At 34.6% G+C, this 15,050-nt stretch overlaps 1 protein-coding gene and 1 long non-coding RNA gene across 5 annotated transcripts in view; one reads left to right on the forward strand and one right to left on the reverse strand.

Moving 5' to 3' along the window:
• The window catches only part of LOC137851054 (uncharacterized), a 22,532-nt gene extending 20,077 nt beyond the window's left edge, over nt 1-2,455 (forward strand). For all 4 annotated transcript variants that reach the window (XR_011092972.1, XR_011092975.1, XR_011092974.1 and 1 more), the window contains one exon: nt 163-2,455. This is a non-coding gene — a long non-coding RNA (uncharacterized lncRNA). The remainder of the gene's footprint in view (nt 1-162) is intronic.
• The window catches only part of LOC137851052 (desmoglein-4-like), a 20,712-nt gene extending 6,047 nt beyond the window's left edge, over nt 1-14,665 (reverse strand). Inside the window, exons 1-12 of the mRNA XM_068671810.1 lie at nt 14,558-14,665; nt 7,796-7,831; nt 7,323-7,451; nt 5,984-6,139; nt 5,684-5,831; nt 4,684-4,847; nt 4,306-4,440; nt 3,819-4,004; nt 3,380-3,639; nt 2,215-2,357; nt 1,859-2,077; nt 280-684 (exon numbers count right to left, since the gene is read on the reverse strand). Coding sequence (XP_068527911.1) covers nt 280-684; nt 1,859-2,077; nt 2,215-2,357; nt 3,380-3,639; nt 3,819-4,004; nt 4,306-4,440; nt 4,684-4,847; nt 5,684-5,831; nt 5,984-6,139; nt 7,323-7,451; nt 7,796-7,831; nt 14,558-14,605 — 2,029 coding nt within the window. The 5' untranslated portion in view covers nt 14,606-14,665. The remainder of the gene's footprint in view (nt 1-279; nt 685-1,858; nt 2,078-2,214; nt 2,358-3,379; nt 3,640-3,818; nt 4,005-4,305; nt 4,441-4,683; nt 4,848-5,683; nt 5,832-5,983; nt 6,140-7,322; nt 7,452-7,795; nt 7,832-14,557) is intronic.
• Nucleotides 14,666-15,050: the final 385 nt, after the last annotated feature.

Genomic DNA, 15,050 nt, shown 5'->3' on the forward strand with positions numbered 1-15,050 from the left:
AAACCCTGGCTCTTAGGATGGAGAGAGTTGTTTCTGAATGAAACATATGTATGCATCCTATATTCTACAGATGTATGCATGTGTTCGTACATGTACATACATCCTATATGTGTCCATACAACTCCTATAGTTTTTGATTTGGTTTGTGTTTTTGTTTTGCAGAGTTGCACATGGGAGTCCATGAGTTAACAAATGACCAAAAAGTCACCTTACTTTAGAAGAATAAAAAATACACTTTGTAAAGGTTAAAAAAAAAAAATTTATAAATTTAATACTTACGAACAAATATTAAGCCACCAAGAAACATCAGGCCAATGGCAGCACCGCTAAGTGTAGTAGAAGATGGGCCATATGTGAGAGGATAACCATTTCCATCCTCAGCAGTATATGACTCATATATTTCAGTGTTAGTATTCCAGTATGTCACGTCTGTGTAGTCTTCAGTAACAGGCCTACCAGTCCAACCAATTCTGTCATCATCAGGACCACCACCACCGTCACCACCACCGATGATAATTATTTTTGTGGCCCCACTGCTGCAATAATTGCGACTGTCACAGCGACAAGCTTGTAGAGGAATTATGTATGGTTGTAAGCAGCTTCGGCCTTGGCTATCTCTTACTCTAATATAGATCTTATAAAGGTAGAAGTCCATGTTCTGGCTCACTAATTCTGCAGAGGTAGCTTTAGGGGGAAAAAAATAAAATAAAATATATATATTTAGATTAAGATGTTGACTTTAAAAACTGCTCAAATCTATAATTTTGGTGAATTATGTTAATAGTACAGACTAAGTGTTTACATTAGATCTTCTTATGTATCTACAGTACTTATTCAAAGCTGAAACATGATCTATTCTGGTAGTTTTTATTTGTTTGGTTGGTTATTATTTTTATTAATTTATTTATTTCTATTTATTTATTTATTTATTTATTTATTTATTTATTTCATTTGGAGAACCTGAGCAAGATCAATATAGTCATCACTTTTTAACTTGAAAAATATAAAAGGGACAAATGCACTTTTTTTAGTATCTACTGCTGATTTTCCTCATTTTTATTTCAAAAATTGTTAACATATAATTTGCAAGATTTACACATTTTCTTTTCTCTCGCTAGGAATTTACATGCTAGTTATGCTTTCTATTTTTTTTTTTTTTTTCAAATGGTATTTCAGTTATTTTAAAATATTTAAAGTTATGAATTTGCATCTGTTTAGGACAAATAGGAGTTACAAGGATAGTTGCAAATCTGATATTTACCGTTTAATAAGGCTTTCTATACATACAGTAAATTATGCAAATTCTGTCATTTAGAAATGTATGAGATATGATTAATCAAAAAGCAAGCAGAATTTGTACCATACATTGCAAAAGCTGTAATCTTTATTTACCATTTTCATGAGACTCTCATAAAAATAAAAATTACAAAGAACTTTTGCTCTCATATAAATAAAAAAGCTTTGTCATATGCTTAGAATAAAAATAATTAATATAATTAAATAATATAGAAATAAAAAATATCAGCCTGTCTTTTGAATTACCTCATTAGGTTTAGACCAATAAAGCTGCTTATTGTAGTTATCACACATACCATTTTCCTGCTCTATTTTTATCAATATATTTTTAGTTTCATTTAAAAGATAACTAGATAAAATGCATGTAATATTTTTCATTCAGTACTAACATATATATAGAGCAACTCTGGATTCAAATGAATATAAAATCATATTTAAGTGAGAAGAACGGATTTTAATGACTGTTTTGTATTGTTTCTTATGAAAACGTATCCTACTCTGTAATCTTAGATAGGAGGTAATTACTATGATTTATTCTGTTATAAAATGTAATTTAACTTACCATTTATTGATCTGATAATCCACGTAGTTTGAGGTTCACCATGTATGCTGAACGTAAAGGGGAGCCCGTATAGATCACCATTTACGCTCTTTGCTGTGATGACCACTGACGGGGAATGCATACATACTTTCCTTAATGCTGTATTAATAGTTGGACAATTGTCATTAACGCCTTGCATTGTAAGCACAATGGTGCCAGTGGCAGTATATTGAGGAACCCCTGTAAAAAGAAGATATTTGTAATCAGGAGGCAATGTTGATACTATAAATAATGCAGTTCAGGTGGGAAAAGATGGAACGGAAAAAAAAATTGTACAAAGAGTATTTTATTTCAGAAAACTGAATCTGTTTTCTTACCTCTAGTAATAGCCAGAACCTCTGCTCTGTACTGCCCATGGGATACATAGGAGGATTCCCAGTCAATAACTTTGTTCAGTGTGATTTCACCAGTGTTTTGATTGATTCTGAACCAGGCACCTGGATCACGTCCTATACTATATCTGTATTTGTTCAAATAAAAATATTCAGAATTACGTTTAATATGAAACAGTATAAATGCAGACCTAGTTATGTGGGTGGAATAAATTATTCCAATTAATGTGGACTCCGTATGGTATATTGGTTTGCTATATATTCATTTTGCAAATAATGTTTGTCACTTCGGAATATTTTTTCTTTAGATTATGCTAGACACCATTGCATTTTAGCCTTTTCAAACAAAATTTTTGTAGATATCAAAAGATATACACCATAAAAAGTAATTGTCAACAAAGGAAAAGCATAAAGTTCATTATATTTTGAAAGTGCTATCATAGTCTGAAAGTAAATAAAATCTGTCTGGTCCCTGTAAACCTTTAACAGAACCTTTGATAACATCAGTAGTTAAAGCCACAACTCTTCCTACAACATACTGTGGTCATATGTGGTTATATTTGCTAATATTTTTGTCAGTTTTATGAAAGCTTTTTAAACCTTGTTAAATTTGGTACATTTATTTCTACATATGTTAATAAAACAAATTATTTGTATTAATTAGCTTTCATGAATTTCATCAGAAATAAATGTCAAACCATTTTTTTTTTAAACTATAGGATGACCTGTTAGTGACCTCTTGTGTTCTGATTGTATAATATTGCCCATTATTGTGTTTTTTTGCTTGCTTTTTTTTAGAGATGCAGGCAGATTCTCTTTCTGTGTTCTTAAGTTGGTTCATAAAAAATCAGTTTTGATTTATTTAAATTACAGATTGAGAGAAGAATGATATCTTGTTTGCATTGTGCACAAGGCTAAGGAAAGTAGGTCAGGAAACAAAAACAACCATATCATAAGAACACAGTATTATATTTCTATTATTCTATTGCTATTATTATTGTCATTAATTTTTTCCTGTTATTTTACAATACCCTTTGCAAGCTCCTTTTCTACTTCTTTGGCTGGAGTAGAGAATACCTATTCCTAATCTCATTGAAATCTCAATTAAAAGAATTATTACATCCAGGAGGTTAAGCAGATCAGAGCTTACACAACATTGGTTGCAGTAGTCCCTGTGTCCTCATCGAAAGCTGTATATGTTCCCAAAACATAGTTCGCCCTCATTTTTTGTGATACAAAAAAGATAATTGAAGATGGATTAAACCTTGGAGGTTCAATCACATTTTTTACTTCTACTATCAGGGGTGTTCCGATGACTTGGTACTGAGACATAACAGAGTGGTGGAATTCAGCTTTGTTCCTGACACCGATACTCAGTGAGTGAGTTCGGATTTGTTCATAATTCAGTTCCTAAAAGATAAAACATGGAAAATCAGAAAATAAATAAAACTTCCTGGATTGTAATCTTATTTAAATATCTTATTTTAAATGGTTGAGTGTCATTGTTGTTAGTGATATATATATATTTAACAATTAAAATTATTTTAAGATGATTATTTCAACAGCTGAATCATATTATTTATCCATACCTTAATTACTCTAAGGATTCCTTGATTTGTAGCTGGATCTGTAACAATTTCAAAGCAATTATCTTCATTACCAGATATAAAGAAAAACTCCGCTAACCAATTGTCAGTAAACTCTTCATCAGCATCCAGAGCTTGTATTCGTAGCAGTTCTGAACTGAGTGAATTTTCTGAAATAGCTGCTGAAAACTGTAATGACAGATAAATATCTATTAGCAAACACTAACGTATGTAACGAGGGAGATACATCTGACCACAGAGAAATCTTTGAAAAAGATTTCAAAAATGTTCTTAGTTAATACGAACTTTAACGGTAAAAAAAAAAAAAAAAAGAGAAAAAAAAAAGAAAAAAAAAAGGTGTTCTGTGTAAATTGTGATTCTGGTTGCAGATCTGAAGAGCTGCGTCACCTCACATTTTTGCAGATGCAGTTTAGCAGAAATGGATTTGTGCTTTCTAACGATAATGTTGCATTTGATATTAAACACTTACAGAGCTTTGAGCAAGAGTTGGGAAGTTGTCATTGACATCAATAACTTTCACATGACAGCTACAAAGGGATGAAATTCCATCTCCAGCTCCATCCCGATCTGATGCTTTCACAACCAGAGTGTAGCTACTGTGTTGCTGTCACAAAAAGAGAAATGACTATGTTACAAGCATCTGCACATCTTATAAACTACAAATACTTATGTCATGCTACTGTTTCCTAATACGGGAATTTGCCGTAGATATTTTAACATATATAAAGAAATGCATTTAAAAAACAAAGAAAACACACCTTCTCACTCTCTCTTTCTCTCTATTTTTTGTCACTCTCATAACATGCACACACCATGACATCATGTTGTTTGACTTTGGGAATGTTACCTCTCTGTCAAGATAATTTGCCAGATGGAGTTCTCCAGTAGCCTTTTTCATAACAAACATTGGTGGGCCTGAAGGTTCCTGACTCTCTATCTTGAAGGCAATTTTAGAATTCAAGTTATTAGGTTCATCTGCATCTGATGCAATTATTTTCATCACCAGTGTGTCTAAGAATAACAATCAAAAAAAAAAAATCAGAAAAAAAAACTGTTCTGAAATCAGAAATACTTTGTGTATAAAAATGACAGAAAGCTGTTTGTTGACATTTATGAAGCAAATGGAAGTTCAATTTCCTAGTACTGATTTTGACTGAATGTGAATGACTGTAAAATGCATTACAAATTAAAGTCAGATGGAGTTAGGTACATTTTCTCTGAACTTCTTTAAGTCACCATAGGGAATATGTAAAAATTGTAAGTTTTGAGCCTGAATATATTCACAGAAGATATCCCCACAGTTTTAAATGAGAATTTCTAGAATGTAGGACATGAGTGTAACACACTCAGTGTTGTTCTCATGTTTAATGATGCTTGCAATGCTTTTGGTAAAAAGAACCATTTTAGGTATTTAAGAAAGAGCTTGTTTAGTAATATTCTAGTGTAACTTCAATACTCAGGCTGAAAAAAAGTAATTTATGTACCTTCACAGGAAATAAATGTAGTTGTAATGGTATTATTATTATTTAATGACAAGAAATGGACCAATTTATTTTAAGTTGTCACATCTAAAGGAATTTCATGATGGTACAGTTAGGAACTAGAATATTCAGCATTGTTGTGTGGGAGGAAGGGGAAAGCATTGCCGTTTAATTTTAAGCAATGATCTTGGGCCCTACTCCAATAACACTCTGAGAAGCATCTCCTGCTCCTTCCTCTGCAGTAGCCTTGGGAAAAGTACGTCATTGCCTAAAAAAAAATGTTGAATGAACACCCCAGGTTTATATCAACTGTACTATTGGATCTTCACTAACTTTACTATGATAGGCAATAACATAGTTACTTACTGTCCATACTGCATTCTTCAACAGCTCCTGTAAATACAGATTGTGCAAATATAGGAGGATTATCATTTATATCCAGAACTCTGACTCGAAGTTCAAGAGGTGGTTCCAAATCTATACCGGTCACTGAGTGTTTAGCAAAGCAGCGTATCTAGATAAAGAGATTACTCATTTTAGAACCAGAATTGAAGGAAGCAAAGCTACAATCTGAAACAAATGAATTAGAGCATTATTCTCCTTGTGCTCCCCCTGCACGACCCTGTATTCATCATTTTAAAGGAAAAATAAAACGGGAGTACTTACAACAAATACTGGGGTCACTTCCCTATCCACTATTGCTGTTATATTAATGTCTCCTGTTCTCGGGTTAATAACAAATATTCCATATGGGGCACGATCAATTCCAACTCCAGAGATGCTGTATGTGATTGGATTGTTTTCTTCACAATCTGATCGAATCTACAATAATACATAATATTATTACAAAATATGACTTATACCAGTTTACTGAGAACATCTGCAGTGTTTTCATTTTTCTGTAATTAGTCTCCTTAAAAAAATGTGTATAAGTTTAGTTTTCCTCCTAACCACATTTCACAAGATTCAATTGATAGAACAAAACAGGCAGCCTATAGCTATGTCTGCCCTTAAATACTGGACAGGTTTTCTCTTTCCTTTAAATCTTCTGGTGGTGAAGTGAAAATGCTTGGGGAGAGAAATTTCCACGAGTATTGTGCTGTGGCTGGACCTTGGAAGCGGTATGGACAGGGGGAGAAGAAGAATCACAGAATATCCTGAGGTAGAAGGAACCCACAAAGATCATTGAGTCCAACTCCTGGCTCCACACAGAACTACCCAAAATCAGACCATGTATCTGAGAGCATTTCCCAAATGCTTCTTGAACCCCAGCAGGCTTGGTGCCATGACCACTGCCCTGGGGAGCCTGTTCCAGTGCCTGATCACCATCTCAGTGCAGAACCTTTTCCTAACACCCAGCCTGATCCTCCCCTGTCCCAGCTCCATGCCATTCCCTTGGATCCTATCCCTGGTCACCACAGAGCAGAGCTCAGCACCTGCCCCTCTGCTCCCCTCATTAGGAAGCTGCAGGTCACCATGAGGCCTCCCCTCAGCCTCCTCTGCTCTGGGCTAAACAAACCAAGGAACCTCAGCTGCTCCTCATACTTCTTCCCCTCCAAACCCTTTACTATCTTCATAGCCCTCCTTTGGACACTCTCTGATAGTTTTATGTCTTTCTTTTATTGTGGCACTCAAACTCTTTGCTCTGTTTTCCACCGGAGTCAGACATCATCCTTGACTTGTGCTTGTTCAGGGGTTTCTCGAAGTGAGAGAGAAAAGAAAAATATCTCAATCTAGTACAGACACTAAAGAGACTATGGTTGGAGATCTCCAGGAAGGAATCTGATTGCAATGTTCTAAGAAGCCTTTGATCACTCCTCAGCAGCTGTGTGGTTTCACATATGAGACTGTCAGCAGAGCTGGAAATACTGTATCATTTTTCTTTTATTCTACATTCCTTGCCTTGACTAGTTTAAGCAAATGTGCTCTTAAATTTCTCTGCTTTTATCTGTCTTTAGAAAAAGCTTCCTTGTCAGTGAACAATTCTGCTATACTTTCTACTTACTCTGGCAATTGGATTCCTCTTAGAATTATCTTCTCCTTCTCTACAAGCTGCAGCAAATTTTATCCATTCACGTTTTTGTCTTCTGAAGGTTTTCCATCTTGCTGTTCCATTTTCACTCCATTCTTTTACCTTCGACATAGAGTACCATTAACATATGACCACCAACCTCAATACATTTTAAATTAATTCAGACATAAAGAATTTCCCACAATAGGAGGAGAAGAATACATCTGCAGGTCCCAAACTCTAACACTGTACATGTGTACTTTAAACTTATTTCTAGATATTCATATAGGTTCAGGAGAACTTCTGAGAGGATGAGCAGGTTATTACTACCTGTAACCATTTAATACATACATATGTTTTCAATCTTCAAGTTCAGAAATATCTTACTCTAGTATTTTCCATGTCATTTTTACATTGGTTACATTACATTTTATCAGAAAATTAGTTTCTAAAGAAATATATATTACCTCTACATGAAATCCTGTGCTGAAATCCAAGAACACCTGCAAGAATGATAAGATGATCAGCATATAAAGACACAGGACAAAATTCAATAACCAAAACTTGGCTGCTATACATTGCTAAATTGCGAAGTAGGAGCAGTATGTTTTCTGTAATCTATTGTAATAACTTAAATAGGTTGTAGCTGAAGAATTTCTATAAATTACATTACATGGGTCTTTTTTTTTTTTTTTTTTTAAATTTTTCCTTTATATATCGCTATAATTTTTGAAAGTTAATGCTTTTAAAATTATTTCTGTCTTTCAAGGCACTTTCAGTTTGAAGGGATGTGCCATACAAGTTATATCTATATAAAAATGCAACTTTCACACAGACTTTACATTATACCATCTCAGCTGAAGAAAGAAGGGTTTGCAAGATCTGTTCTAAACAATGTGTATTTTATTCTTTGTTATTGTTGTATCTTATTTAGAGAGTTTGCAGTAGACCTGTAATACTTCGATATACAGTTTAACCAAAAAGAACGAAAAGTTTTCTTCAAACATACCACTGAGGTTAAAGAGATTCCAGGTATAATGGAAAAAAGAGCAACTGGAATCAGGCAGATTTTCCTGGAGTTCAGTGGGCTTTAATTTGAAGTATAACCATGCAACTAAAGACTCATGTAAATAGAGTCAGATGCAATGAGTAATTACTTTAAAATCATATAGATTCATCAATTTATTAATTAGCACAATTTAAAAGAAAGCACAGTTTAATTAATCTTCTTCCTAAATAAATTGTGACAATAAAGCTCACTTGGTCAATGTACTTTTTCAGAGCACTGTTTTTGATTCAGGATCTACCTTTACTCTCTTCAGATGTAAAGGTTGAAGAGCATGGGATCTGGATGACTGGATTCTGGTTTCATAATTGGGAGAAAACATAATATCTATGTGACTCAAAAAGCAATGCAGAGTTTGTCTTTTCTCACCAAACTTGATGAATGGTTGTAGTTTTCAATTTTTCATGTTTTTGTAATTTCCCAGTACAGTTCAAGTTTTGTTTGTTTTCTTTCTTGGTCTGATGCGTTTTGTCTGGTAGATTTTGTGACAGATATTGTATGGATATAATGTGAGATGACTTTTCCGTTTGCAGTATATTTACCTCATGGGACTTTCCACACTTTAAATGTACCGTGTTGCTGTTCTGCAAAGGACTTTTTTCCACTTATTTCGTGTTAAAACAATCTCTTACATGCAAAAGGTAGATGAACAGCACCTTTACCTTCATTTAAACGATGTCTCTAATGAACTGATCTTCCCAAGAACACTCGTTGAAACCTCTTGTAAAAGCTGCTCTAATGTCTATGAAGGAGGGTGTTTGGGCTGTGTATCTACCTCATATATATACATATATATATATATATATATATTTTTAATGTTTAAATTTAAGGGACCATTCATAAGTAATATGAAGTACTTAATCATATATAAGTAATAAAGTAATAGGAAATAAATACTGAAGTAAGAGTAAGGTTTTTGTTTTTGTTTTTTACTGTTTGTTTCTTTCTTTGAGCAAGTTATTGACACAAATTGTTAAGAAAAGTTCTCTACGAGACAATCATTACAAAGTTACATTAGGTCTTTGGAAGGGAAATAGATATGTTCATATTGTATTCAAAACATCAATACAGCTTTTAATCTGAGTTTAAGTCTTGGGGACTGTTTAAATCTTTGGCTGCAGAATGGGATTCATATGAGTCATTACCTCAGAGAAGGCAATCTGCAATATTGGACTCATTTAAAGTGTGGAGTGGTTTCACCTCAGTAGAACTTAAACCCTGTGCTTTTATAAAACCCCTTGTGGCTTGGGAAAACATGGGAGAGTAGAAGGTGCAGATTACACCCTCACCAGAGAGACTGACTGACAAAGTCCACCAGAAATGGCACTGATTCAATGTTTCTTATCAGTTGATCCCACCTGCACAACAGAGAGTCCTTTAGCAAGTACAGTGAAATCCTCTCCACCCTTAGGCTGAAATCTCTTCTGGTATGCAAGCAAGGAATTGTCTTGACCCAGAAAAGTATGGCTATACTAATGCAATACCAGTGAGTCTCATCTTCTGACTGCATCCTATGGCGTATTCTGTCTTTTAAGAGTGAAACTGTATCACATCTGGTCATGTCACTCTTGTGTTTAACAGGGCTACCTGAAAAACTGTGTTGGACATCTTTGTAAACAAAAACTTGTGGAGAATTCTGTTCTTTAAAGACATAAATATTCATTAAAAAACTTGATTTCAGTCTATAGAGACTTTTCAAGCAATGAAAATATCCTTTTTACACTGCAGTTTCATCCACTGGAGCACTGGTAAGTGCTCCAGTGGATGCCAAGAATTTGGGAATTGTAAATTAAGGCCCAGTATTTCCACATTTGTCCGCCACTGACAAAGGACCCTGCTGCTACATGCTGCTAATTTCTCTTTAAAGAAATCTTGATGGTTTTGAGTACAGAGTCCTTAGTACAGTTTGTTATGCTTCTTTACAACGCTGATCTAACAAACTTGAGGTATGCATTCAGCAAGAATTTCGCAGTTACTGCTGTATTATAGGAAGGAGGGCAGGCATACACCATATGAAATTGTCTCGTTCATCAGATAAACCTAGACAATTTTGAAGTGACATCTATCCAACATGACCCAGAGATGCCTCCCTAAGCAATGTTTTCTAGATCTCCACTATTATTAGCAGTTAAAAGGCTCTCCCCAGAACCCAGCTGTCTATTTTTAACATCCGTGTGATGCAAATTCTTTATCTAATGGTATTTCAAGAGGAGAAGTACATTTAGTCATCTGTCTGCTAGCAGCTAACTTTGGTATTCTTGTACATAATGAATGAATTTCCTTTCCAAACTAGTATCTGAGTGTCTGCATGCAGTACTTTCCATAGATTCAGTGCTTAATGATAATTAAAGCAATAGAAAGCACTGAAACCTGTGAGATGTATCTTAAGGACCTTGGGGCAAGCAAGCTGATCAGAATGAAACCACGATTTCCTGTCCTGTTTGTCTCTGAGACACCCTGAAAAAATGGAAACTGTGCTGAGAAGCTAAAAACTAGTTGCACAATCTGCTTCTGGTGTGGACTAAGAGAGGTGCAAGCAGGAGACATATTTATTGTGGCTGTCATTCTCACAGTAGCCTATCTGAAAGCTTGCATTTTATTGCAAAGAACCTTGTATTTAAAATGATGCTTTAGAATCACACTGGATTTATGCTGGATTTATTCTGATGTAACTGGAAAGAGAATTAGGCCTATAGGATGTGCATGGTTCTTTGCACCTTCAAAGCAATTTGCAAACAAAAATTAACTAATCATTAATTGACTGCCAAGCAATATTATACGCAATTATGGAATCCTCCCTCCTCCACCTACTTATATCTAAATGACTGAACACGCCTGTAACATCTTCCCAGCATTATTCATATTGGATCTGATTCTCATTCTTTGAAGTCAACAGCGGTATTGTTATTGGCCATGATGGGAGGAGTGCTGAGAACTCACATATATTATATGAGTCATCAGGGTGCCATGGTAGCTCTGGTTGTGTCAGCATTTTGGGACTTTTACGTCTTACTCAGCCAAGCTTTGTCTAGTAAAAGGTTGAAATAATTAACCCTTCTCTTTATGCTTTCTGCACCTCTTTGAGAAACGATAAATCTGTGCATTAAGTAATAAGAAGCACACCTGAAATATAAGACACAAACTCATTTTAAAAAGAAGCAGTATATTCACTTTTAAATCAAAACAAGGATAAGTTTTTGTCTGTACTTTCCATTTTTGCAGGTCACTAATGATGTGCTTTCACTTTTAAGGGGATGTTTTTCAGGGTAATTTTTCATTTTTCTGTCAATTGCTGTTGTAATTCTGCAAAAGTTAGGTGTTTCTGTTGCTTCCTGTCTTAGGAAGTGAAGTCAATATTTTGTATTGCACCTGGGATGGAGGACCCACTACTATTTCAACAGAAATATAATAATGTTCATGTCAGTCAGAAGAATAAATTCTAAAGTTGTATTTATTTTAAAATATATTTACTCAAAGAACTAACCACTTTGGGAATGTTCCCACTGAGAATGTTTCTTTTCTACTGAGAAATACAGCAGAGGACAAGTCATACAGAAATAATGAATTTCCATATATTACTTGAGCTTAACCGTTAGAAAAATGAATAGAAAAGTAATTTCAATACAGGGTGTAAGCCATTATCATTCAAATTTTAGTTTTTCAAATTACACATGATCTAATTGTGCTCTCCTCAATAAATATCCTCAATAAAACCTGAGTTCTAATACAGTTTAGAGTGCTCCAGCTGCAAATACACATTTACTTAGGGGTCATTTTTACTCAGGAATGTAACTGCAAACTTATGAAACATATCTTGCATGATAATTCCTGGTGCAGAATTGCTTTAGTTTCTATTTCTATAATATTTTTTCTTTTGCAGAAGGGCCTGCAGTTTTATGGCTTCATCCTTGCAGATATTTAGTATGCAAGTGCAAGTAGATTATTTGGTTCCTTAATATTTTTATATGTAACCAAGTTATGAGTAGGAGGTGTAACCAGAGCCTAACAACTGGAAAAAAAAAAAAAAAAAAAAAAGATAACACATGGGAAAATGTAGCCAGACAAAAGTGCATATGAAAGATGCGGTGAATTTAAAATTATTAACAGTCACCTGATGGCTGGCAGGAGGAGAGTCATACCTGATCAAACAGGTTATTTCCATAAAACGTGTCTGTGCAAGCACCACAAGCAGAACTCCCTTACTCATGAGAATAACACCTTTGAAGTCACATGAGCAAGGGTTGCAGAATCAGTCCCACCAATGGTGAAATGCATATGGAAAATTATTACTTTCAGAGCTCGTAAGTTTTCTTTTTTTTTGAAAGTGTGCTAGCGTGCTAAAATATGTATAATTCCACAGCCATTTTATTTGCTACAACTTATTAGCAATATACTAAGCAGATACACTATTGAGACAGGTAATTTTCATGAAAGATTAATCAAGCTGAAAGCCAAGACACTTTCTCAGAATGCAGTAAAATTATATACATAATTTATAATACAGTTATTCTCTACAGTTTCTCTATCAGCTTTCTGTACAGTGCTGAAAAATGCAGTTAGGCTGTACAGGCCACCATAAATGCTGTCATGCATGAAAGCACACAACAAGAACAACAGTTGTTTCCTCTGGGTAGTAAAAGTTCATATATTTGGTACTTGTCTAAATGTAGTGGCAGTTTTCATAGTCACTCCTTTTTCTTAACATGCCCTGGTTCAGTCACAATCATAATGATAATATACCAAAAGAATGAAAATTGCTCCAGAGTTGACAAGAAAAGTTAAAGTAGTAAAAGCACTTTTGGACAGACAGATTTTAAATACAGTACAGCAAACTTTATTTTTATTATTATTTTTTTAAACTTCAACACATCGGAACTATGCATCACCAAGTAACAGAATAAAATGAATAGTCAGTATTGTAATATAAAAATCCAGCACTGTTAGTATCATGCGCAACAGGCCAATCTCACAGATCTGCATGCTGCATTGAACAAGCAGAAACTCATCCGAGCCATAACTTGCTTCTGCCAAGTTTTGACATTGTTTGCTTGGCAGCTGCCCTGCACTGCTTAGTTCTACTTTACTGATTGCCAAACTGTGACTGTTTAAGCCTTGGGATTTCATACGCTATAACAACAAACCCTTCTTCCCTGACTACCGCATTTCCAGAGGTGTCAATAGTATGGAATTAACAAACATTTGCGCTTACTAATATATTGTGTAAAGTGAAATACACAAAAGGATACGACTATACTCTAAATTCTACCTTTATCAATCTTCAGGACCTTAAACCTCTATGTAGTTTTAAAAGAGCAGCACAGATGAGTGAGAAGAATCCATGTAAAATCATAATGTGGGAGTAGAAGGGCATCCATAATTCTTTTAAGTCATTTCTCAGTAATTTCTGTACCTTGATGAACATACTGCACAACTGTTCCACTTGACCATACCAACTACTTTCCTTTTACCATGAGAAGAACAAACCCAAAGAGCAACACTTTCATCACGCATTCACTCACTGAGCACATGGCTGCTCTGACACAAACGCACACTACAAGGTAGGAATTCTTTGTAACGTGAAATCATGGGCCAAGTCTTAATTTTTGCTTGGCTATAGTCTTCACTAATTTTTTTTTTCTTTTTTTTATCTTGAATGTAGCCATAAAACTCACATTCAGCTCTGAAACTAATCAGTTTAGGAAACAATATTTGCTCTCCATCTTCTCTCAATTGATCAGAAAAATAAAGACAAAGAAGGAAATAATATCCAATCAGACTTCGGGGACTTTAAAAAAATAGATAAGATTTTTATTAAGAAAAGCAACTCCTTAAACTGTACCCCTAAACAGCATTTATCTGAAAATTCATGTATTAAACAGAAAGTTATATATTAAGCATTAAAAGACTTCAAAGTCATAATCAAAATAAATATTTGCCAGCATTTAATGAAAAACTAAGCTACTTGTATAGGATCTTCAGAAACTGAGTTTAAAACAAGCAGAGCTTTATTTCTTTATGCTAAATTCACATTTATTTATTTATTTATTCTATGGGGAGCTGGGAAAGTCAGATTAGTTTACACTGTGAAAAGTAATGGTCTGCTGAGGAGATTCAACTGACACAATCATAAAGTTTACAAATATTGTTTTAAAATCTCACTTACCAATAAAAGGAACAGAAAAGCAGTTGTTCGGTGAGGGAGCCAATCCATTGCATCTGACTTCTCGGATACAAGTCCAACTGAGTTATGGTTACAGGTCTGTTCCTTTTCCCTCCCCCCCCCCCAGCTCTGATGTCTATGTAAAAAGACACTCGGTAGATGTCCTTATACTCAGCGTTTCAATGTGCCTCTGCCTCCCTCTGAGGGAAGAACTGAAGATGCTGTATAACACAGTGTCTTTCCCCACCCCAAAATCCTGGGCTGGTCTCACCTGAAACGCTTGACAACATCATTATTGCTTGCAGGTAAAAGCTAGGAGACACACCTTAATGCTTATTGCACTGAAACCCTTTGTTGGATACAAAAGAGTACGTTTTAAAAACAGAAGGCAAGCTTTGCTCGGAAGATACTGAGTGATTTATAAATTACTCACAACATAAGGAATCATTAAAATGGTAACTTATCATTGCTTTGAATGCAGTTGCCAGTTTTCTCC

This window comes from Anas acuta, chromosome 2, assembly GCF_963932015.1.
Source record: "Anas acuta chromosome 2, bAnaAcu1.1, whole genome shotgun sequence".
NCBI classification, from domain to species: domain Eukaryota; kingdom Metazoa; phylum Chordata; class Aves; order Anseriformes; family Anatidae; genus Anas; species Anas acuta.